Source organism: Gopherus flavomarginatus, chromosome 7 (genome assembly GCF_025201925.1).
Source record: "Gopherus flavomarginatus isolate rGopFla2 chromosome 7, rGopFla2.mat.asm, whole genome shotgun sequence".
Classification (NCBI taxonomy): Eukaryota; Metazoa; Chordata; order Testudines; family Testudinidae; genus Gopherus; species Gopherus flavomarginatus.
Window position 1 is genome coordinate 22,649,890 of NC_066623.1, and position 25,605 is coordinate 22,675,494.

General features: G+C 42.6%; 1 protein-coding gene across 5 annotated transcripts in view; it reads left to right on the forward strand.

The window, feature by feature from the left end:
- Positions 1–25,605, forward strand: part of HTR4 (5-hydroxytryptamine receptor 4) — a 236,458-nt gene that overhangs the window by 117,989 nt on the left and 92,864 nt on the right. For all 5 annotated transcript variants that reach the window (XR_007775511.1, XM_050962751.1, XM_050962750.1 and 2 more), the window contains exons 3-6: positions 115–240; positions 2,798–2,998; positions 21,771–21,924; positions 24,417–24,982. Coding sequence is in view for 4 of the 5 variants with exons in the window: in XM_050962751.1 (XP_050818708.1) it covers positions 115–240; positions 2,798–2,998; positions 21,771–21,924; positions 24,417–24,982 (1,047 nt within the window). In the remaining variant the exon portion in view is untranslated. The remainder of the gene's footprint in view (positions 1–114; positions 241–2,797; positions 2,999–21,770; positions 21,925–24,416; positions 24,983–25,605) is intronic.

The window sequence follows — 25,605 nt, forward strand, 5'->3', positions numbered from 1 at the left end:
AAGAGATGTTTAAACACATGCATCTGCCTGAAGTTATTTGCTGAAAGTTTGTGGCTCAACACACCCTCATTTTCCCTGCCCTCCTCTGATGCATTCTCTTTTTATGGTTTCCAGTTCGAGTGAGGGGTTCAGCGTGGCAGAGAAGATCGCACTGCTCACCTTTATCTCGGCGGTTATACTCATGGCCATCCTGGGGAACTTGCTGGTGATGGTGGCAGTATGCAGAGACAGGCAGCTCAGGTGAGCCAGCATGGAAGCCCACTCAGTCCCCTCCTTTAGGAGAGATTTTACGAGGACACGGCAGGGTAATTTGCAAGGGGGGCAAAAAACAAACCAAGCCCAAACCCAGACAGCTAAGAACATAAAACACTGTGATAAAGAACGCTCTCTCCTTTCTTCTCCCCACCACTGAAGTCATGGCAAAGTCAGACTCTGAAATTGTTCCCAATGTGTCTGGCCTCAGATTTATACTGCAGAAGTGTGATCATTTTATTATCCAATCATTATATTTTTAGCACTCCAGGCATCAAAAACAGATAAATCACTTGCAGAAAGCCAAACAGGGGAATGCTGGAGAAGCATTACAGCGCCTTCCCTTTCCTATTCCAGTTCCTTTTAAACAAAACATGTCAGAAAAATGCAGGGAGCAGGAGCCGGGTCTGTCACAATTAGCGTGTTACCAGGATGCAGCGGGGCATACAGTGGGGTTTACAAAGGAGCCTAAAGAAGTGAGGCACCCAGCTCACAACAGACATTTGGGCACCCTCTGAGATTTCTTTCAAAACCTCAGCCAAGACGGGACATGCTTTATCTAGTGATAGTTGATAGCCTTTGGATTCTGCGATTGTACCTCCACGCACATGAATAAAAGCACTTCAAATCCACATTTCTTCCATCCAAAGCCCCACCTGCCCCAGCTCTGCTAATGCAGCTCTACCCTGACGTGCAGTACTTCCTGCTACTCCAGCCCTTAGCTTCCACACAGCTCTGCCAATGAGTCTAATCATGTAGCCGTTACCTTTTTCAACTGTCTTCACTAAAAACTGAAAGAAAAATTCAAATGAGTAATGATTAACATGCAGGTAATAAAATTAGAGACCAAGTTTTATTAAACCCTATTAATTCTCCCCGTAGAACAGGTTACCTAATAGTGTACAACTTATGAAGAGGACAAACAAGTCATACATGTGGACTTTGCTTCCATGATAAAGCCTGTAGGTTATCTAGTCTAGTGAGACTCACTCAGTCATTGGACAGGGATATGGTAAGCCGAGTGTTTTCCCTGCTAGAGTAATAGCTGGGGGACCTGCTAATTAGCAATTTGTCATCTGACTGTCAGCTTCTGAGAGCTCCCATCCTGATACTGGCATGTTAGCTCTAATCAGGCTGCGTGCAGCACTGGAGGTGCTGAGGAAATTCTGTGTGTTTCACAAAAGTCTCCTTCTCAGTCCTCCCCCAACTTCTCCTTGGGCATTTGCTCTCCTTCCACCTGTCCTGCATGCCTTAGAAGACATATTCCAGTCAGTGTTGTGACCAACCCATTTTCTGAAAGCCCAGACCTTCAACATTATCCTGTCAGAAGTTCCTATTGGGTAATGCTCATCCATCTCCTGGAAGCCCAGGCCTTTTATGCTGTTACCGTTCTGCCCCATCTCCTACTTTGCTATCATCTTCAGATGGAACAGGGCTTCCCCAGAAGCAAAATGACTTTTCTTCTGAAATTGAAACTCTTCGCAGGTTGCTAGAGCCCACTTTCCTTAGGGAATAACAGGATGGGAAGGAGAAGAAGGTGTGTTTAAGAGTGCAACTTTATTGCAATCAGAGGTGAGACTGCAACACTTGCAGACATATCCAAGCTAGGTTTGATCTACCTAGCACAAATAACAATAGCAGTGGAGCCGTAACAGCATGGGTTAACTGCTCAAGTACATACCAAGGATCCTGGGTGGGCTTGTACAGTGCTGCTGTGGCTTCACTGCTGTTAGACTTACACTAGCTAGATCAAAGTCTAGGTTAGGTAAGGCTAGGGAGGAGGGGGAGGGATAGCTTATGGTTTGACCGTTAGCCTGCTAAACCCAGGGTTGTTAGGGTGCCATTTAGGGATTTAGGGCAAAAATCTGACTGGGGATTGGTTCTTCTTTGAGCAGGGGGTTGGACTAGATGATCTCTTAAGGTCGCTTCCAACCCTGATATTCTATGACTATGTCCTGCAGTCACACTTCTGACTGAAGCGTAGACAGCCCCTAATACACTCTGGTAGCTGCAGAAGATGAGCCTTGACTCTTTGTGGCTGCTTGAGAAATGAGTGGTTTGAGAGGGACACACCCAGGCTTGATACTTTTTAAAATATTTATGGTAAGATTAGTGGGATAAAGAGGAAATCAAATATAGAGGCTACAGAGCACAAGGAAAACAAGAGAAAATGTTGGGGCTTTCTTAACTTTTATTAAGAGCCACTGAAAATGCACTCAACTTGAGTCTATTTGTATGTGCACAGTGCTGCATTCTGCACACACAGAATGGAAAGTGGTGCATATAACATGCCAGTTTGGTCACACAAACAGGCATGTGCATGTCTAGTTGCATCTTTTGTGTGCACAGGTAGAAACACCCATGCAGTCATGCAGGGACCTTCTGAACAATCATCCCCCAAACCAGGAAAGTAATTAGGGACAACTGTTTAAAATAGTTCAGAGGTAGGTTAGAGGACCCTTTAGTGAACAGTTGGGTCTATCTGCACATGGGATGTCCTGCTTTGAAAAGTCCCACTGAAGTTTTTTTAATATATGTCTTGTAGGAAAATCAAGACCAATTATTTCATTGTCTCACTTGCCTTTGCGGACCTGCTGGTGTCGGTGCTGGTGATGCCCTTTGGAGCTATTGAGCTGGTTCAGGATAACTGGATTTATGGAGAGATGTTCTGCCTGGTCCGAACATCTCTAGATGTCCTGCTCACCACAGCATCAATCCTTCACCTGTGCTGTATCTCCCTAGACAGGTATGAGCAGAAAGTCATGTACAGGTACATGTTTTTGCCAGCCATTTCTTTTGTCATGATGGACACCACTAGGTCTTAAGAAAAAGTAACATTCCAAGGGTTCTTTCTCAGCTCAGAGGCATGTATGAATATGTTGTATAATGTATAGCACAGCTGTAAACATCTTATTGTAACAGCTAATGGAGAGAGCACACTGAAGCTTCATCAGTGTAACAAGAGTTGAAGAAAGGTATTATTTATATTGAGTGAGCTCATCACCGCTGGTGTAAATTCTGTTGACTTCAGGAGCTGAGGTTCTGGCTCAGTATCTTGCAAGAACCTTGTCCTCTGTTTCTTAAAAAAGAGATATTTAAAACATGTATTACAGAAGAGATTCCCAGCAGCCACAAAGGGCTTTTCCTTCTTGGTGCAGCACTTGGTACACTTTTAGTAGGAGTTTGTCTTCTTTTGAAATATTAGGTATTGGTCTGGAGGCTGGATTTCAGACCTGATTAGCAACTAGTTTGATTTATTATAACGAATCTTACATCACCAGGCATAGATAAACCAAATTACTATCCAGCTTTATATTCACGATGCTGTCTCCTTGACATATGTTTAAAGTGAGTTCAGTACTACTATTTCTATTATTAGCAGCTGTATAACCAGATGAAAATTATATTAATGTATGATATATTTTGGCATATTATTAGTAGATTGTAGAAAAAATTGAACAGCAGCACATAATGTTTATAATGCTTGTTATTCCAAGGCATCCATGGTCACTTTTAAACTTCAGTTGTGGTGATGGCTAATAAGTACAACTGGTTTAGCAAAAAAAAAAAAAGGCAATTTTTTTGGTAGGATATTTTGAAATATTTTTGCTTTTTCAAAATTTCCTGCAAAGAAATTTTTTTTTCTACAAAAACAAAAAATAAACTCCTCCCTAAAAATCAAAACTTTTTTCACTGTCATTTTTTTCTCCAAAAAGTATGTTTTGATTTTTTATTTCCATTTGTTCATTGAAAAACTACCATAGATTTGTTTTGACCTCAATAAAAAATGTTCTATAAAAAGTTTCATTGTGGTTTCATCAGAAAATGTTTTGAGATTTTTTTTTTTGGACCAGATGTACTAATAAGTAAGGGTGAAGTTTTACATTCTAGGTTCTGAGAAGGAGAGAGGAACTTTTTTTATTTTAATGACAACTAATATTTAACGTCAACTAATTGTGAGGACAACTAATATTTATGTAGTCTTTTATTCAAAGATTCCAAAGCCACCTACACACTTTGCAAGATATTTAATACGCTGAATTCACCACTAAAATGCGGCTTTTCTTTGGGGTGGGACACAGCAGCTGTTTAACACTACACAGCAACCCCGTGCAGCAGTTCAGAATGGCAAGTGAAGTAATAGTGTATCTGAATGAAATGGAAGAGGATATTTTGATAGCCAAGACATATTTTCTGTCTTGGAACACGACCTGGAATTCAAGATAGCTGGCCTGTGAAAATGAAGCATTAAATCTGAGGGTGCCACCTGAGACATTCATTACCTCAGGGAGGTTCACAGGCTTCCATTTTTAGCTGATTATCAATCAAGCAGATGTTGGGCACTGAGCTGTGAAAATTGAAACTCCTGATAAACATTTGCCAAGTTAGCGAGTTAAATCCTCCAGCATTTAATTAAACCCAGTGGGTCATACAGACATGAGAACACCAAAGCCATTCAGCTCCCTCCCGAAAAAAGTTCTGAGACAATCAACAGTGAAAAGGGATCTCTCCTCACTGTGGGTTTCTTGCCTCTCTTTGAAGATCAAGGCCTTACTCCTTTAATGTAGACCCCAGGCTCTTGTGTCTACTCCACAAGAGGGTTAATAGAAGAGTTAACAGAGCGAAGGGGAGTCAAAAGAGGACAATTGGAAGGTAGCAGTTCGTCATCCTAATCTAACAACTTCTCTGTGGCAACTGCCACCCTTACTCATATGATGGAAAATACCACAAATAGAGTATCACAGAGTACTGGGGTTTGGACCAGCACAAAGAGAAATGGGAGCTCAGTAGTACCACTTTTTGGGGCACCGATCTGAAGCTCATCATTAAAGATGGGGGTGGGGAGGGGATGACAGACTTTTTCCAATCACAAGGCTGAAGCGCAAGCACTGAAACCATGTGAAAGTGATGGGTACCACTAATTTGGCAGTAGATGCAGAGGATGCTGTTGCAGTACAATAATTCAGTGCAGTTATTGCATATTGCAGAGTGTCTCTCTGTATGTTTATTTACAGTGCTATTGTTATGTGTATTATGGTGATATCTAGAGGCCCTAGGATCAGGCCTCCATTGTGGCAGTTATGTATAAACAAGTATAAAAGGCAAGCCCCACTGGATCTCTGGTGAATTCAGTCTGATGGGGCCTATGAAGCAGGGACTGTACTTCATTTTTGTACAGTGCCTAGCTCATCAGATACATCTGCTTTGGGACTGTCCATTTGTGTATGCATTCTGAAATGAAGTACTTCAAATAACTATCTGAAGATTTAAGGTGAGAGAGACAGAAATACTCAGCATGGGCCTAACTCTGTTCTGGTAAAACACTCATTGACTTCAGTGGAAACAGACTAGGCCAGTGCTCACTTCTTTTGAAAACACCACCCTTAAACATTATGGAATGGTGCATCCTGACCCCGACTGAACTACCAGACTGAGGGCCTCATCTTGCATGGTAAAGATACCCATCAGCTTCCCATTGGCTTCGGTGAGATTTGAGGGTACTCAGCAGTCCAAATGGTAAGGTCGTCAGAAAGAGGACCATTCTATTTAAATGATCAGCCAAAGGAACAGAAGGAAAAAGGCTTGTACTTCCATGAGACAGTTAGTATCTTGGTTTTGCAAATTTCATATAGTGTGGTTTTCAACCTATCACTTACATAGAATAGTCTTCTTATTCTTTTAGAATTTAAAATAAATTTTAATAGAAAAAGGATATATATATTCCTGGTTAAAGAGTCAAAGTCGCCTAGACCAAGTGCAGAACTGATGGAGAGAAATGAACCATTTTGGAAACCTTGGGATTTGCAAATTTCAGGAGCTGGATGCCACCCTAAGTGGATGGGCCACAGTAAAATCATTAGAAAATCTTATAACCGTCTGCTTATGAACTCACTGGCAGTTATAAACTGTTATAAACAGCAGAGCCCCAGGAGAAATCCCATAATATGTAGTCACAGGGAAATATTAGACTAAACAGCAGTGTAATTGTTTGAGAAGAACCAGAAGGCACTCAGAAACTAAATGAATTATGAGTGCGCTGAAATTCTATCCATGTTTGAGAGTTAGGACATAGAGATGCAAAGACTGAAACAGAAGGTCACAGCTCTTCTCCTTTCTTTTTGGTGTTGTCAGGCTGGTCACTGCCAGATGCTAGGCTGCTGTTTCTGGGCATACACTCTTTCTCTCTTGCCCTCCGTACACGTGCTGCTCTGTGTACAGTGTGTGAAGTGCTTTGCTCTGAATCAGAGGGAGGTGAGGAGAAGTAAGCTCTCTAGGCTGGCTGCTGAATACAGTCTGACACTGGTAATTATCACAGCATTTATCTGCCGCTCGATGCTTTCATGCAGAGAGACTGACATTTCCATGGCACAAGTCCTGTGTCTGCTGAGAATTCCAAGTAATTCTCTGGCATTGTAATTATCTTGGTTCTCTTTTCAAAATGACTTTAAATACCTGCTACAGAAGTGACCACTACAGGCTGTACCATGACCACCAGAGCACTGTGCAATGCTGTTCTTCTCCAAAGGTACTTGGACTTGCCATAGGATAATGAGATTTTTTCTGTCTATGCATGACATATGCCCCTCTCCCTCCCCTTAGATCTCATTATGGAATTCACCTGGAAAGTTACCTGGTCTGACTCCATGGGTAAAATCCTGACCTCATTGAAATCAATGAGTTTTGCCATTGACATCAAAGGGGCCAAGGTTTCACTTAATATTTTTTACACAACATGTTATGTGTCCCAATGCGAATGGGTTCAATAAACCCTGTGCTCCCCTACAGTGACAGTCTCATCTGAGAGAGACTAGAGGACATTCTGGCTTGTGAGGAGTGGAGAATTCATAATCAAATTAGCTGTTTTTAGCTGTTTCCATTCAATGAGATTCTACAGAGATGAGACTGTTATTTATTCTGTAAAAGTCCCAGTCCCAAGAATAACAGCTGTCAAGCTGATGAAGGACAAAGTCACCTATTTTAGTGAGCAGATCCTCTGTGAGAGGATGTGTCAGTATAGCCTTTCCACCTATAAGAACAGCCAAAGGAAATCACATGGCAGTGGATACTGGAGTCCTCTCCATAGTTAGGTTCGCAACACTACTGAGATGCATCAGACATCTCTGGCCAGATACCTAAGTTTAGTGAAATGCAGATGAACTATTCTAAACTGCCACAAGTAAAAACAATATGGAAGTGAGTCAGGGAAAGCAATTTGCCAGCCCTCTCTCCTCAGAGTAACCTTTTTCTGAGTCTCTCTTTTCCAGTCTTCTCCCTCTCTCTAGAGAGGAGTGATGGAAGCTGAATTTTTGTATTAAACTTATTACAGCAATTTAAAAAATGTAGCATCTTTCTGCTGCACCCTCTTCGTGCTGGAATCATTTTAAAGCAGATTGGATAATGTGCCTCAGAGTGTGCTGCAGGGAACACTCCTGCATGGCAGGTGGATAAACCAAAATGACCATATGAAAGTCTTTTTCATCTCTAATTTCTGTGTTCCTTTGTGTCGTGAGACTTTCCTTCTTCATTATCTGCCATCATCTACACTGTATTTGTGTGTCACTGACTCATCAATGTGATCTGGCAGCTTTCCGGAAATCTGGAAATTCCCATATCCCCAACCCATCTGTGCTACAATAGGCAATGGTGATCCAGTGCACAAAATGCCATTTGCAGATTAAAAAGCCTGAAACCATTCATGCGCCCCGGGCAAAATGATTAAAGACCAAAAGCACATTAACTTCCTCATGAGCATGTCCATTCAAGATTTGGATATGAACGTCGACTTCTTATTTGGCTTATCTTGTACACAGCTCATTGATTAAAATGAATCCTCAGGCTTCCCTCTCCACGTCCCATATTAGGAGTTTGGACAGAAGAGCAAAGGGAAAGCAAAGACTGCTGTAGGACCCCATCTACATGAGGAACATGTGTAACTGTGTTTAGGGTATAACATGGATACAGGTGCAGTAGTAGTAATGGTGTTACCAGCATAGTGCCAGCTCTCCTTGCTCAGAGGATATTGTGAAAGCACTGCAGCAGGGCTGCAAGGAGTGTTTTAAACTCCCTAAGGTGAAATCCTGGCAGCAATGAAGTCAATGGCAAAATTCCCATTGACTTCCACGGAGCCAGGATATCACTCCTGATGTTCATGAGCATTCTAAGTGGTCCGTAGATATTTTATGACTTTTGGTAGAGATGAATTAACCTTCACTTTCAAAAAGTTGGCTCCTGCTCCAAACTTCCCTTACAAGAAAAACAATATAAATTTGCACTAGGAATTGGTGAAAACACTGAGATTCATGGATCCATTTGACAACTTGGGGGCTGCAAACTGTATTTCTCTACTCTTAAATTTGCCACTACCTTCTTGGGACTACCCCAGGAGAAGTGTTTCTCCCTTGAAATAAATTTGCCAGTTGTGAATGTTTTGATCTGGGAGCCCCTTGAGTTGGGCAAGATGGAAATTTCAGTGTCACTTCACTTCTGTTCCAGAAGCGAAAGGTAAAAAGCCCATTTCTCACACACATTTTTAATAGAAACCACTAAAAGAATTCCACCAGTTCCTTTAAATTCTTTAATATTTTCATTTCAGATTCTTTTTAATCATTGCAGAAAGACCACAAAATGTTATTGTGGGACTGCTACAGACTAAAAGAAATATGTACACCGTACCATGCATTCTAATAGTAATTAATGACTGGACAGACCCACCATTGTGTAATCCAAATGCACTGTGCGTGCAACACTTGTTGTTAAAGAAGGGATCTAGGAGTCTCAGAAAAGCTTCTGATTTCTAATCACAGTTCTAAAGCTTTCACCTGGAACTTGGCCTTCAGGCTTACAACCCTTATTTCCTCTCCCTTGTACAAACATTAATTGAGACTTGAAAAGGTTTCTAAGTGGTATGATCTTTGCAGGGTTCTGCAGGCATTTCAGCTGGCTCTTCAGTCTCACTCAAAATGTTCACTTGGATGCTGTTGGAGAAACTTAGATGGAACCTTTTACATTGTAATGTGCAATTCTGTCAAAATTGAAAAGCTTCATGAAATCAGGTCAATTTATCTGGAATTTGGTTCTGAACAAAAGACCCAGAAAAAGAGTTCTGACAATATCAGAATGTCCCACTTTTTCAGAATGACATATTATGATTTTTCATTTTGAAATGACTTTTCATTTTGTATTGTGTTATACAAAATAAACGCTGATGAACCTCTGATACCCTGTGAAATATTATAAATATAAGTATCATAAAACAAAATAAAAATCAATATCAAAAGTATCAGTGTTGTCAAAATGAAACATTCTGAATGACCCAAAACAAGTTTTTTTTCAGAATTTTCCTTCCCAGAGAATTTTGAGATTTTTGATTCTCTCTCCAATTTGGAATGAAGCTAGATTTTGAAATCTCTAAATCCTTAGTGAAACAAAACTTCTATCTTCCACACAGCTCTAGTTAGAGCAATGTTCCTTTGCTTAATCTCTTACCAGTGTGTTCTCAAAGTTGAGGTTTAAAGTTTCTTGGCAAAGATGTGGATGTTTAATTTATCATTTTTTCCCAAGAGAATATTGAATCATGAAATTGTGTTTAGAGCTGCAAGTAGATGAGGTGATCATGAGGGACGGCACTGAAAAGATAACAGCAGCTACGTAAGTGCCAGGATTTCTGTTCAGGGGAGTATGACTCAGCCTAGCATCTAGGCACGGTTTATCACTGGCATTTCAGCAGCCCTGACAGCTAGGTTCTGCATGAACACAGATTATGTCCTGGCACATGTCATTGAGCCTCTTTTCTTATAAGATTCTCTTGACAGGAGCACTTTTCTCTTGTTATTGTTTCTAGCTATTGCTATTCCATTCATTCAGACTTCACTGGAGTTTATTTTTCTAGCCAGTATTTTTCTGTGATTCATAAATCCCCTGCCTTCTGTTTATTTTATAGGCATACTTATATTTTTTAGGAAATAGCATTGTTAAGCTAATTCTCGGAATCCACTTTGGAAAGTCATTCTGTTGATCACTTCAGGAAAGGGCGAAAGGTGCCGCTTTACAAGACTTTTATTTGATAACATCTTGTATCTCTTTTCATTACTGTCTCTGAAAAATACTCAGATGAGTTTGGCATTGCCTTCAGGTGGGGAAGCAACAGAAACAGATGACATGACCTTGGCAACAAAATATAAAGAGCAGAGAAATGCAGAGACTAGCAGAATGGTCTTGGAATAAACTGTTTTTCACAATGTGTCAGAAGTTCAATGTTAAATTGAATCCAGATTTTCTTACCATTGGGTTATGCTGTTTGATCATCTCTTTTGTGCTGGGGAGAGAATTAGACCTGAATATTTATTTATCTCTAGTATTTTTTTATGTATGCCTAACCACCTGCTTTAGATGTCTGTACAATAAAAACAATGACATCACTTACAAAGAGACCAAGGAGAAATAATAAAATCTTTCAAACACAATTAACTTACTAGGACTAGCAATTAGCTCCTTCCATATATGCCTTTGCAAGCCAACTCCTTTTTGAAAACTGATGGGCCCTACATACCAGCAGACCTGGGCTCTGTTAGACCAAAGAAGAAGCAAGTTCCAGAGTCAAGAGCCCTTTAATGAGGATTCTTTGCCAGAAGCTGTCTCCTGTTTAAACCCAGGGATTGTTTGCCCAGTTGCCCTTGTACCCCACGTGGAGAGGGGCACAACATAGGAAGACAGAATCCAAGCCATTTAGGGCTTTATAAGTTGAAAACAACCTCTTCATTTGCATGGGGAGTGAATTGAATGTCAGTGTAGATTTGGAGGACAGGTGTAGAGCTCTCCCCAGCGGAGGCACCACTAAGCAACTGGGCCACTGCTCTGCACTAGCTGAATTTCCTAATGGTTGTCAGGAGCAAGCCCCTACACGGAATGCCCTGGAGAGAATAAAAACAGGAAGGTCCCACCCCAAAACTTCTCACTAGGCACAGATGGGGAAAAACCCACTGATGCTGCTTGGATAGCCTGGAGCAGGTGGGGATCCAACAAGAACCTCAGGTTGTGAACCCACATAGCGAACAGCAGGCATACTCTCCCTATCAGTGGAGCCAAAATAACTTCGGTCATTGCACCTAGCCTGCAAGCACTGCTTCAATATTGTTTGGCCGGTATCTCGGTCAGCTAAATCCGCATCCAAGTTTAAATTTCTGTTAGGCACCGGATATGTCGTCTCACTGCCCCAACTAAACATTTGCAGGTTCGCTATACAGCATGCCGCATAACAGACGTGTATGTATATTAAGAGCTAATGTTAATGGAATAGAAACATGTCATGTAATAGTGGTCTCCTACTGCTAAATAAATGCTAAGGCAAAACAGATATGCCTGGGGAGTGTTGGAGCAGTAGAATGACAGTTGCTCTTTGTGCCATGTGCAAACATTAATTAACGTTAATGTAATGTTCAAACATTAAATTAACACAATCGCTTAAGGAAATGACGTTCTGGAGCCTTAAAGTGCAATGTGCCCTATGAGAAGTCAGTATTATTCAATGGAATGTCTCCTGAAGACTTTTCCCCCTTCATAACAGGTTGATTTTGAGGGTTTCAGGAATGTAGGTAGGTGTGTAAGCATTGATCTTTTTTTTTACAGATGAGAAAAGGGAGGCATAAAGAGGTCAAGTTACTTGCCCAAAGAGGGTGTGAGTGGCCGAGCTGTGATTAGAACTCAGGAACTCCTTGCACACCGACCTCTAGACAGTATATCTCCTTCTCAAAGCAAGTTAGAAAGCAGCTTATTCATAACACTGCAGCTTAATAGATAGTGCTTTGGGGAATCATCTGGTTTCCGACTTGCTGAAAGTGGGTTATTTTTGGAGAGTTATTTTGTTTTAAACATGTACCAGTGAGTAATGATCAGCGATCTGACTGTACGGCACACCTTCCATCTGGTACCATTTAAAACCAGTCTATAAATTCCCTATCCCCTTTCCAGCTACAAATGAACCCTGCCTCTTACAGCATTCACTTGAAGCATAACCTGTGTGAAAAGAGAATGGAAACTTGGGGGAAAAGAGGAGGGCAAAGTAGAGTAAATGAATACCATTTACAAAGGGAAGAAGAGATGACATGTAATGTTAGAAATGTTCCATAATAGCGTTCAGCTCCGTACTTTCTTTGCTCTTTAGGAGAATTAAGGCAATGGCTGCAGAATTCAAGGGCTGAAAGTATAAAGAAAAATAACAGAGCGGTTGGTCATGGCACAGCTTGAGGGAAACAGTGTCCTTTACTAATCTTTACAAAATCCCTAGATATATTATAAATATATTTTGCTGCTATTGCTGCCAATTTCCTCCCCTTCCCCCAAGGGACTACGGTGGAGTCTTCTGTCTCCATTTGGCAACATGCATTTGTTTGTATTAGTAGCTAAATTTACCCAGCTCCAATTAACTGTTCTCTTTAGGATTATTCCCCAGAATAATTATCTTGACACCAGAGGGCCATTATTTTTCTAACAAGGGTTTTCATTTTGTTAGATGAAATCATTTTTGGACATCTTCATTCTTGACCAGGAATTGACAAGTGCTTTATTTGGAATACTGGGGGGCCGTAATGTATGTTAGCTTTGCAGGGAAAGGGGGAGGTTGTTTTACTCAAAAATGGAAGAATCTGGTAACTTGGGGACGATCTCACACCTCTGTGAAGCCACTTAAATCAATAAAAGTTGATCCAATTTTACATTGGCATAAATAAGTCGAGATGCTGCTTTTTAGATTTCAAATGGGAGTGGAATTATTGACTCAAAACTTTATCTTCTCCAGATTTTTTGTTGAGAGGGTGGTGTGAATTTTTGTCCTTTACTGGACTAAAATAAACAAAAAACTGCAAATGCAAAGAACAGGGTTTCTTAAGTAGCCAGATTATTACACAAGTTGTGACATGCAAAGAAAAAATTTACTTGACACAGGCAAGTGGGAAAGAAGAGTTTTCCAATGGGATTGCTCTTTCTCTAACTGTTCTACAAGATGGCTGCATAAACCAGTGCACTCCATATGGAGAGAGCCTCCAGGAATTTCCTGGCTGTTGGGGCACAATTGGCAGGTGACCATTAGTCTAGGTTTTGCTGTGCCTTGGTGTATTATGCTGGCTGAACATGGTGCCTTCTTAGGATAATGTGAACATAAATTGGTCCTACCCTGCTATACAAAGAGGATCGGAGCAAGCAATACTGCCATGGAAGGGTGTTCAGACACCGTGTACACAGCCTGCTTGTATGTGGCATGGTGTATGATAGTATGGAGGCAGAATAAACAAAAGTGACAAACTTTCTATCCTCTCAGCAAGAAGCTACTATTTTCCCAGACACTTTATGAGGATTTTTGTTTTAATTGATTCAAATGGAAATGCAATACATTTTCCTCAGTCTAACTGTGTTCATAAAACACGTGGTACATGCATGGTATATGTACATGACAATACATCAGCAGATTTAAAATACAAAGAACAGCCAATGGACCAGCCTGCCTAGTAGAGATGGGTGTATAAGTGCTTGACTGTTGTAACTAAGGAGCAATCCTCATCATAGTATATAGATATGCACAGCTCAAACAAAATTGTATTAGAAACCCTGGGGATAAGTAATAATGTAACAGACCTCCATGGCCTAGGAGTGTCTGTTACATTATTATTATTTTTTGTATATCAGTTGTGCCCAGGGACCCTAATTAAGATCAGGGCTTCACTGTGGTTGGTGCTGTACAAACACACACCATGATCTACACCTTCTACTTCCATGCCCCACAATGCTCCCAGCCAGCCTGAGTCACGAATATGCAGAACCCCTTCATTTTCCTTTCTCCCTTCTGTGAGCCTAGCAGGCGAAGGCACCTTTGCAGTAACTAAGACGGCCATCCTGTGAAGGTTGGTTTGCTTATCAGGCACTGTATTTTCATTTTCCTTTGGTTTTGCAGGGTTTTTTGGGGGAAAGTGGTCGTGAGGGCAAAGTAACTCCTATATAGCTTATATCAGTGTTTTCCAAACTTGGGACACCGCTTGTGTAGAGAAAGCCCCTGGCGGGCTGGGCCAGTTTGTTTACCTGCCATGTCCGCAGGTTTGGCCGATTGCAACTCCCACTGGCCGCGGTTCGCTGCTTCAGGCCAATGGGAGCTGCTGGAAGCGGCAGCCGATATGTCCCTCAGCCTGCGCCACTTCTCACAGCTCCCATTGGCCTGGAGCAGCGAACAGAGGCCAGTGGGAGCCGCGATGGGCTGAACCTGCAGACTGGCAGGTAAACAAATCGGCCTGACCCGCCAGGGGCTTTCCCTACACAAGCAGCGTCTCAAGTTTGAGAAACACTGGGTTAAATGATAGCAGCAGGCACCCGTGACTCAGGATATATCGCTTTCCCTGGCACAGTCTTGGGCCAGCATGACAGCTTCGGTGTTCTGCAGCAGAAATTCATGGAGAGAAATGAGGGGCATTTTCCTTTCTGTTTCTTCTTCATCTTCACAATCCCTCTCTGCGGTCTCCACAGTTTACTGTTAGACGATTCCTGCTTCCAGGGAATGTGATCTATGTCTCCTCTCTGTGGAGCACTGAGAGCTGTTAGGCACAAAGGTATTGTTAACAGGGGACATCTCACACTTCACCAGCATTTATGTCTGCTTCGTGGCTTGATTTGTTTGGTAGCCAGCCAGAAAAGTGGGAGTCCCACAAGCAGGAACAGGACACATTTGCTCTTATGACACTTTGATTTTGTGAGGTTCATATTTTATCTTATGTGCTCAGCTGATCGTGCCAATACCCATTGGTTAGAGACATAGGAACATGGCAGAAATTGCATACAGGATCAGACTAGTGGTTCAGCTAGTCCAGTGTTCCATCTCTGATGGTGGCTTGTACTAGCAGCTTCAGAAGAAGGTGAAAGAAGCCACAGAACAGGCAATTTGTTCAATAAATTGCCCTTTGGGGAAGTTTCTTCTTAACCCCAGGTAGGTAATGATTGACTTATGCCCCGAAGCATGAGGGTTTATTTATAGCTCTCAAACTGTTATGGCCATGGTACGAGGTACGTCAGCATCCCTTCAGAGTTAGGGAGACAGTGTTCTCTAGCGGTTAGGGTATAGGTCTGGGAGCTAGGAAGTATGGCGCAAAATTCATCCCTGATGTAACCAGATATGAATCTCACTGAAGTTAAGGAGGAAGTCAGGAGGAAGAGCTCTGTGTAGCTCAAAAGCTTGTCTCTCTCACCAACAAAAGTTGATCCCGTAAAAGATATTACCTCCATTGGGACCTGAACCTGGGATAGAGAGCTGGATTCTTCTCTGCCTCACACATCATCTGTAAAATTGTTATCCATGTTCTGGTTGCAGAACCTTTATTATTGATAATGATGATGAAAAGCAGAAGGGACCCAACTTAACTTTCCAGTCCCAGGTGAAGTGTGCAGCAGTTGCATTTAGAAAAAAAATCACATTTTGACATGTATGTGGAGAAATATTCCTGTGGAATCACTGAGAGGGAAGAAATATGAGAGCCTATGATGTTATTTTTACATTCCTAATTTTTATTTTAATAGCCCTTTAATAACATGCAAAAGCCAATGTAATGCTGTCAGCTGCAGTGCAGATAAAGGTTCAGAAAGCTAACAACTGGAACCACTTGGATGAATAGTTTCTCCAACATCGTTAATTGGAAACATTTCCTGATGATTTCCTTATCAGTTTACTACTCTTGACTCAACATGTTAATTGCTAGAGAGATTTTTGAGTTCTCTTTTTCTCTCTCCCATTTATTTATTTATTTTCATTTTTTACCTTCTCTGCAAAAACCACATTCTGTCTGGACTCAGCAATTGTTTGCTATAAAGCTGCTTCTGCTGAATGCTACAACCATCCAGCACTGAGCAGCACTTTCTAGTAGGCATCTCTTCAGGGACAGGGGAAAAAAAGGATCTCATTCCGTGTCCCTGGTACTTAGTGACACAAAGGCTGTTGTAAATGGCGCCCAAAGTAGTACCATCTGTCTCACTAAGAAGTAAATGACTTTACTGGAAATGCCTGTTTGATCTCAAGGGTCAAACTGTTTATTTCCTTAGCACAGAAGCACACAGAGAATGGGGAAAACCCAGCCTCAATAAGCTACAGTAAACATGGCACGAGGTTATGTATTCTGACTGGTTATCGCAGAGACACACGGTGCTCAGTCGGACTGTGGAACTCGTTGCCATGGAATGTTGTGAAGGCCAAAAGTACAACTGGGTTCAAAAAATAATTAAATAATTTCCTGGAGGTGAAGTCCTTCAGTGGCTATTAGCCAAGATGGTCAGGGATGCAACTGCCAGAAGATTGGACTGGACGACAGGGGATGGAACATTCCAAATTGCCAGATTGTTCTGTTAATTCCCTCTGAAGCATCTGGCACTGGCCACTGTCGGAAGTTAGGATAGTGGGCTAGATGGACCATTGGTCTGACCCTGTATGGCTGTTCTTATGTAAGAAAGTATTTATTTTGTCCCTTTTTAAGGCTGACATTGACCCTCTTGTCTGTTTGGAACATCTCTTATTCCCTCACTCCATGAGAATGACCTAAAGCTCACACCAGTCCTTAGCGGTAACTCAAGACCTGCTCCTAGTAAATTAAGGCCCAAGACTAGCTCCCATTAAAGTAAACAGGATTGAGTTCCATTACACTAAGGCCCCATTACATTGCTAGAGTGATGTTAAATGTAAATAAGAATCAGGCTGATTAGTATCCTTTCCATTAACTTTAATGGGAATTGGATCCAACCCTGGAAGAAGGATATATTAGATAAAGTATATCTGCTATTGCAAGTGAAATCATTATGGAAACCATCTTTTAACATGCATAGCTTATATTATTTGTGCAATTGAGGATGTAATATATAGAAATGGGATGTTTGCTCTTTAAGTCTGGCTTGGTGTGTCCTGTGCAATCAAGTCAGGGACTCCCTCAGAACAATGGTTACAGTATTCACTGTGTCCTGGCCATTGCTACTTCTTATTCTCACATTTTAGGATGATGCTATTGCACTCAAAGTGGACTGGCACAGACACAGGAGCCGACTTTCCAGTGTGCCAGGGGGTGTTCGACTCCTTGCTCTGCCCCAGGCCTCTCCATTTCCTGCACCCGCTCCACTGCCACCGCACCTCTTTCTGCCCCGTTGCACTCCCTTCCCCGAGCATGCTGTGTCTTCGCTCCTCCCTCCTGTCCAGCCTTCTGCATGCCGCGAAATGGCTGATTACATTGGGCGGGAGGTGCGGGGAGGGAGGAGGAGGCACTGATCCACAGGGCTGCCGGCGGGCGGGCGGGAGGTGCTGGTGGGGGGTTGAGGGGAGCCGATGGGGGCTGCTGGTGGGTGCTCAGCACTCTCCATATTTTCTCTGTGGGTGCTCCAGCCCCAGAGTACCCACAGAGTCAGCGCCTATGGTCACAGGTGTCCTTCCCTTGCCTCCATTCAGAGATTAGGCCAATTTCAGCATCAAGCCTTACACAAAGTAATTCTCTTCGCTGGTAGCCAGACATGGTTTATTCCTATTTTTCATGGCTTTTTTATTCTAAGGTAACTACTTAAATGCAGTGTTCTTATCCCATGTGTTCCCAGATACCGTTGCTGCATCACATAGCACTGATTCTGAACTTTTGCAGGCCAGATCTGCAAAATATCTCTTCCAAACCATAATTGCCCATTCAATATTAAAATACATACAGCATTCCTATAGTTAAGTTATTATGTGTAAATATTTAACACATGTCTACCCTACAGGGAATATAGTTGCATAGCTCTGGTGCTGTAGCTATATTGGTATAAACCTGTAGTGTAGACACAGCCTATAGCAACATTTCTTCCATCACTGTAGGCACATCACATCCCCAAGCGTCAGTTGCGCTCAGGTGTGTGGATTTGAAGAGTGCATCAGGCGTTACACTCTTGAGACAGGATCTCTTGCACTGCCCAATTGTGACTCAACATTTGTGTGTGTGCTTCAGTGACCCACAATCACAAAACGGCACATTGCCATCTCATAATTAGCACTGCACATGTGGACCTACTGTCCCCCTCAGAAGCTAAGTTTAGCTGTTGCACTACAGCTGTCTATAATCTCATGACTGAAACTTTATGTCCTGCAGTACCTTTCCATGTGATTTTAATGGTCATTTTCCATCAGAAGTTGTCTGTTCAATTGGATGTCGGATCCAAAGACCATTGGAGTCACCAGGAGCCTTTCCTCTGACTTCAGTGAGCTTTAGATCAGGTGCTTTGAGGAGTATGCTCTTTCCCCACCTGTTCCTAGAAGGGTGCAAACACGGTCAGAACAATTCACTTAAATTACAGCCAAATATTCAGGGATAGGGTTTTGTTTGTTTGTTTTGTGCATTTTTCACTTAGCTCTACCTCGATTCTGTTCCTGAGTGTGCCATTTACAGTCTCTGACCCTGAACCACTCATGTCTCTGCTCTGCACCTCAGTTTCTCAGTTTGTAAAAAGCAGACGATACTTATAATTACCCACCTTTGTCAAATGCTTTGAGAAATTTGGGTTAAAGACATGACATAAATACAAATTGGTATTATGCTACACCCATAATTAACTTCACTGATGATGATCCAATATTCTGAGTGAAGAAACACATCCTTGGTCTCAGTTAATGAGGATTATTCTATAGAGCTGGGCTGAGGACGGAAGTGAAGGCTTTCAAGATTTTGAAATGTGGCTTCATGCCAAATTGGAATAAACACAGAAAATTTCAAAATTCTTTGTGAAGGAACATTCTTAAATAAATAAAAACAAAAGTGCTTTTGGTTGAACAAAATGTTTCAAAATATAACACAAAATACAAAAATTAAAATTAAAATTCATTTCAAAACAAAAAATCAAAATGTTTCATTCCAAAAACACCAACATGGGATGTTTGGACATTGTCAGAACTTTTTTTCCTGGACAATTGACCCGATTTCATGAAGTATATTGATTTTGATGGAGCCACATGTTCTGTCAGAATATGATTCTGTCAAAGTGTCTCAACCAGTTCTAGTGAAATATACCAGTCAAACCACCACTACTCCACCCTAGAAATATGCCCTGATACGAGGAGACACTTTCTGCAAATGGTGGGTCATGTCTTTCCTACTTGCTAAGGGCTTGTTGTAATCCTGGAGACTGTGGTTCCTTGAAATTCACTAGAAGACGTCTCAAGTCATTTTGAGATGCAGCTCCTCCTGTCAGTGAGCAGAAACACCACACAACAGGTTACTCCCACAGTAGCATCCTGTCAGGCAGCACAGCAGTCTGAACATTTCCTTTGCCACCTAGGAATCAACTCTCTCTCCCCGCTTCTCTCTCTTCCCCTTCCCCCATGGGCTAGATACTCCATAATTGTCTTCTGCAGGGATTCTTGCATCTTCCTCTGAAGCAGCTTGGACTTGCCACTGTCAGTGACAAGATGCTGAACTAGCTTGGCCACTGCTCTGATCTGTTATGGCAATTCCTTTATTCCCCTGATGATCCTCTATTCCCTTTTCAGGCTAATAAAGAAGTTTGTCTAGTTAAATCAGGCTGTGGAGCAGTCTTCTAAGAGCTATCAGATCTGCTGGATCCGTAGGGACTTTAAAAAGCAAATTGAAAATGTTCTCATCTGCAAATGCTTCCAGTTTGTGAAGTGCATGGCTAATGTACTAAAGGAGATTTTAGTGCAGTTTTGTGAGCAGAGCTATCAAACACTTCACATAAAAAGTCACTTTGCAAATGTGCTTGCTTAATCTCGCCTAATATGGTCAAGGAAGAAATTATGTTGTGTCGCCTGAGTATTCAATTTACTCCTTATCTGTTCTCTTGGTGAAAGGCGCAGCTTGGGGACTTTCCTTGGTATTGTGGTTATATTGCCCTCTATCAGTCCACATCCCAATATCTATATACTGACACCACTTGGCTTTGATTCCTCCCACTCCATCAAATACAATCCAGACAAACTGCAGAGACCTCTGTAGCAAAGCAGCCTGGATAGACCACTTGACTAGGGGTCAGGAGATCTGGTGTCTGTTCCTGGCTCTGCCAGTGACGTTGGTCAAGTCACTGTGTCTCAGTTTCTCCTCTGAAAAGCAAGGATAATAATCCTGCTGCAGCTTTGGAAAATGTTTTGAGATTCATAGACTCATAGAGGTGTAGGACTGGAAGGGACCTCGAGAGGTCACCTAGTCCAGTCCCCTGCTCTCAAGGCAGGACAACATAATAACTACACCATTCCTAACAAGTATTTGTCTAATCTGTTTTTAAAAACCTCTAGTGATGGAGATTCCACAACCTCCCTAGGCAATTTGTTGATCAAAGACCAGCAAGACCATGGATCAAAGATATCATACAAGAGCTTTTATTAAGGGCAAGTACTGCCCAAGCAAACCCTGCTGAATCAGGCCCAACATAAACCTGCAGCTTAGTGGCATGGCTGGTGCACTGCTTTGTTTATGGGCACATACTAAGTTCGGAAATTGACTTAGAGTTCAAGGCCTGGATGGTGCCTTGGGGATATTTTTAGGCAGATAATAGGTAAGTTCTCTTGAAGCAGATGGGTAACTCCAGGTGACACGTCGATTGTACAGAGGGCTGGGAGTCAGTCTTCTACTCACTCAGCTAAGTGGCCTTGGGCATGGCAAGGCACCCTTTCCTGCTTCAGTTTCCCCATGTGTACAAGGGAAATAGTGATACTGTTTTGTAAAGTGCTTTGAAATCTATGAAAGAAAAGTGCTGTATCATGTTGTTATATGAATGCTAAATGCACATAGGGGTATGAAAGAACTTAAATTTCTCAGAGAACCTCTCTGATGGGCAGAGAATGGAAAATCATCAGTTTTCCAGGACAGACTTTTGGTCTGCCCTCATGGCTGTATGTTTAAGTGCTGCAGGGAAAGAGTCTAGTGACAGAAAGGAAGACAGGAAGAGGGCTAAGAAGAGGAAACCCCAAGGGAGTCGCATAAATATGGTCACATTTTATAGAAGACATTTTCGTGAATATGAAATACTTTGTTTATTTGTATGTACTGCTTTTGCTATCCCATCCCCTTCAACCCCCCAAAACCAGGTCCATTGTCCTGAAGTTTTAAAAAAACCCATCTCAATAATGGCTGAACTGAAGGCAGATGAACTAGCTCTTCATCATCATTAAGAGGAGGAAGATGGCTCAGTGTCTAAAGCACAAGAGTAGGAGTCAGGAGATCAGTGCTAAATTAGAGGCTCTGCCACTATCTTGCTCTCTGACTTTGGATAAGTCATTGCATTGCTCTGTGCCTCAGTTTCCTCACCTCTAAAGGAGTGATATTGACTTCCCTCAAAGGAAAATGTTGAGGCTTCATTCATTCATGCTTTTAAAGTGTTTTGAGACCCTTGGATGAAAAGCAGCTATAAAAAACAAGACACTGTTTCTGTTTTTAAAAAGGAGAGGAAAAAGGTTGCATAAACTGTATTTTTGTTTTGTCTTTAAAAGCCCTGGAGCGATCTCCATTATTGAGCAGTGTCTCTCCTTCCCCTTGTAGGTACTATGCTATCTGCTGCCAGCCTCTGGTTTACAGGAATAAGATGACACCACTGCGCATTGCTCTAATGCTCGGAGGGTGCTGGACTATCCCGACATTTATTTCTTTTCTCCCTATAATGCAAGGCTGGAATAGCATTGGTATATTAGACTTGGTGAGTAATAACTATGATTCCGATTGCTTGATGTGAAATGCCTTCAGTGATTGCAGCAAAAGTGCCCTCCTCTCTTCCAAATATCTCTGTCCACAGAGACTTGACGAAGAGAGGTGTTGAATTACAAACTCAGTGATATTTCTGTAGAGGTGCTGCTGAATGCCTAGAGGGTGCCTGCCATGGAGATGATGCCTTTGCTTTAGGTCCAGTGGGAGATCTGCCTGAGTAAGAATGGCATGATTTCCCTGAAATCTATGGAAGGAGACATTTGTATTTAGAAATCATGGGCCTGATCCTAAGAGGTGCTAAGCCGTGTCTTCACCACTGATTTCCATGGGATGTGAAGGTGCGCTAGGGCTTTCAGGAGGAGCATGTCACAGAGCTAGCGACAGCTCTCAGTCAGAAGTTTAGATGAGGGTTAACTCACCAGTGCTGCACATGTGCCACCAAGAAGGGTGCTGCTTCTCTTGCCTTTTTTCGCTCATCCCACCAACACTCCATTTTCAGTGTCGCACTGATGGGATGGGGGGAAACCTTCCCCACCAGGTGGGTCATCTAGTTGGTAGTCAGTTTTTATACCACTCCCTTTGGCTTTATTTTCAGAACCTCTGTTGTGGGGCATGGGGCATAAAAGCCATAAGTCACTCTCCATCCTGCCAGCACGTAGATAATGGAATTAATGATAACAAAAAAAATAGAGTAAAAATGAGCCACTTAAAGAGGGCCTGGGATTAGTGCCTTGTATGTGAATCTCAGAGCAGTCAAAATCGGAAACCCTGAAAGAAGATTTTAAAACTTGTAGGCTCCCTTTGGATACCAAGGGCAATCTGTCAGGTGAATTGACTGGGCGATAAGCGCAAAGATTCCTCCAGCTGGGCTTAGGGATCATTTAAGGATGATTAAAGGAATCATTTCTTCTCCTATTGATTTTTTCCATCGACTTCTCTGCTTGTGTCCTTTCAGAAAAGGTTTCGCTTTTATTTCTCTGCCATCGACCCTTTACATACCAGAGCACAGTCCCCACCACTCCTCATTATTGTCTTTAAATTGATCCTCCACACAGTTTATTGGGTGCACCCCGGGCAGTACACCGGGCGGGGGGGAAGGGGTTAACGGTTTCCAGAAGGCTCAGACATGACTGTGTGACAACACATCATAGCTCCTTTTCACCATCTTTAAACCAATGTGACACTGACCACAGCTTTAAAGAACAAGAAGGGGTTATTCACACGCTGTCTTGTCAAAATCAGTGCAGGAGAGAAAATGAGAGGCAGAGGTACTTCTCACACAGACACATAGTGACAGGCATTACGTGATCAAGGGAGTTGATGCTGCTACTGTTCTGTGGCAGGAATGTTCTCCCAGAGGATTCCCTTTCCCTGAAAACCCACATACTTCACTTTCCTCCATTCTCTCATGGGTTTTCTTTCACCAGTGGGTGCCTCTGTTGTAGCCCCTGGGCCACATGCAGCCCTCTGAATTATATGATACAGCCTGCAGTTCTCCTCCTCTTTAATGTGGTAGACCAGCACAAGATGACTTACAGTCTGTTTGGCTCAAGATGGAACACTGCACATGGACAGGAACTCTCTATGGGACACACTTCCATAGTAGAAAGAAGAGACTGGCTGCAGTCTGCTCTGTTTTATAGAGAGCGTGCATTTCATTCAGGTTCCTTTCTTGTTCCCAGCATGAAGCTTGGCTGGGCAGTTTGGACATCTTAACTTTAAAACAGGATACAGGTGCATAATGTGTAAATAGCAGAGAGTAAATGGGTTACCTTCCTTTATCTCCCTCCACTTCCTGTCTGGGTTTGTTCTTTTCCATCTACATTCCTTGGTCTCTATTTTAGGGAGGGAGTAAATTTTCGATAGCCATGTTGAGATCATCTCTGGAGTGTTTGAAGTTGTAACACTAACTACAGAGTAGTAGGGCTTAAGAACCACAATGCAGCAAATTCTGTGAGGATGACCACACAGGGTATGTCTACACTACACGCTAATCCTGGACTATGACTCAGTTTTGAGCCTAACTCCCCCTTTCGTCCACACATAAATTAGTCTGACTCGGGTCAGCAAGGACCTTGCTGGGGGGGAGTCAGGTCAGAGATGCCAATCCCTGCTCCATGGAAAAGGTCTGTGCAGTGCAGAGTGGACACATCAGCAAGGCTGGGAGACCCAGGTCCAGCCATTGTAAACCCAGTTTTTACAACACGGTGTGGATGCTCAAGTATAGGCTTGGAAACACCTCACAAATCCAGGCCCCACGGACCCAGGCTTTGTAGACATACCCAGAGAGAAAATAAGAGAGAGAGAGCAAATGGATGAGACATACACAAAAGACAGTGGAGAGATGAGAGAGAGAAGGAAGAGATAGACAGAAGCAGAAGCCGGTGGAGGAGTTGGCACAGTGACCAAAGCACTCAGTGATTCTTGTTATCGGAGAAGCTGTGATAAACCTCTTTTGTCCTTTGTCCCTGTTTCTTCTTTCAGATACAACAAAGACAGTTCAACAAGGCTTCCAACTCAACCTACTGCGTATTCCTGGTCAACAAACCCTACGCCATCACCTGCTCAGTGGTGGCCTTCTACATTCCATTCCTCTTGATGGTGCTGGCCTACTACCGGATCTACATCACAGCCAGGGAGCACGCTCGCCAGATCCGGATCCTCCAGCGTGCAGGGGCGCCCACAGAGGGGAGACACCACCCCGACCAGCATAGCACTCACCGTATGAAGACTGAGACCAAAGCTGCCAAGACCCTGTGTATCATCATGGGGTGCTTCTGTCTGTGCTGGGCCCCGTTCTTTATCACTAATGTCGTGGACCCGTTCATAAATTATACTGTACCTGAGCAGCTGTGGACAGCTTTCCTGTGGTTGGGCTACATCAATTCAGGGTTGAACCCCTTCCTGTATGCCTTCCTGAACAAGTCTTTCAGACGTGCCTTCCTCATCATTCTGTGCTGTGGGGACGAACGCTACCGAAGGCCTTCCATCTTGGGGCAAACTGTCCCCTGTTCCACCACCACTATCAATGGATCAACACATGTGCTAAGGTGAGTGCTCCTCAGAAGCAGCAGAGTACTTCGAAAGCAGAGAGTACTTTTGAAAGCAGTTCACTGTTGTCAGTGGGCTTTTATTGAAGGGCAGATTTCTTCTTCTCTTAGGGCATGGGAAGTGTTAAATCTCCAAAGGAGGTGCAATAGGAGCACCTGAAGAATCTGGATTTGTGCCTGCGCCCTGGTATTTGTGGGCACAGAGCAGGTAATGGCATGCCTGCCACTGTGTTCAATTCCTTGATTTCTGTGTGCACAGAAGAGATTATGCAGGTGCAACAGGCATGTGAACATTTTTGAAGGGGCATCTCAGTTTAAATGTTTCACCCCAATCGGTCAAAATTAACACCACTGATATGCTGTCATTCCTCTCTCTGGTTAGCAAAAAGCCATTATCTTTCTATGTTCTATCATTCCTTTCTCTAAAATCTCAGACATTTCATTTTCTAAACCAATGCCAGGGGCCTTAATTCTATGGCATGTCATTGTAATGGTTTACCCTGTGTTTTTTGTCATGTTCACAGGCAGCGAATGGCCTCCAGCTAATGTATTCTAATAATGTCTCCATTCTAGTCAGTGGATCTAAGCCTATGGATCCTGTGAACAGCTGTCTGCGCTTAGAG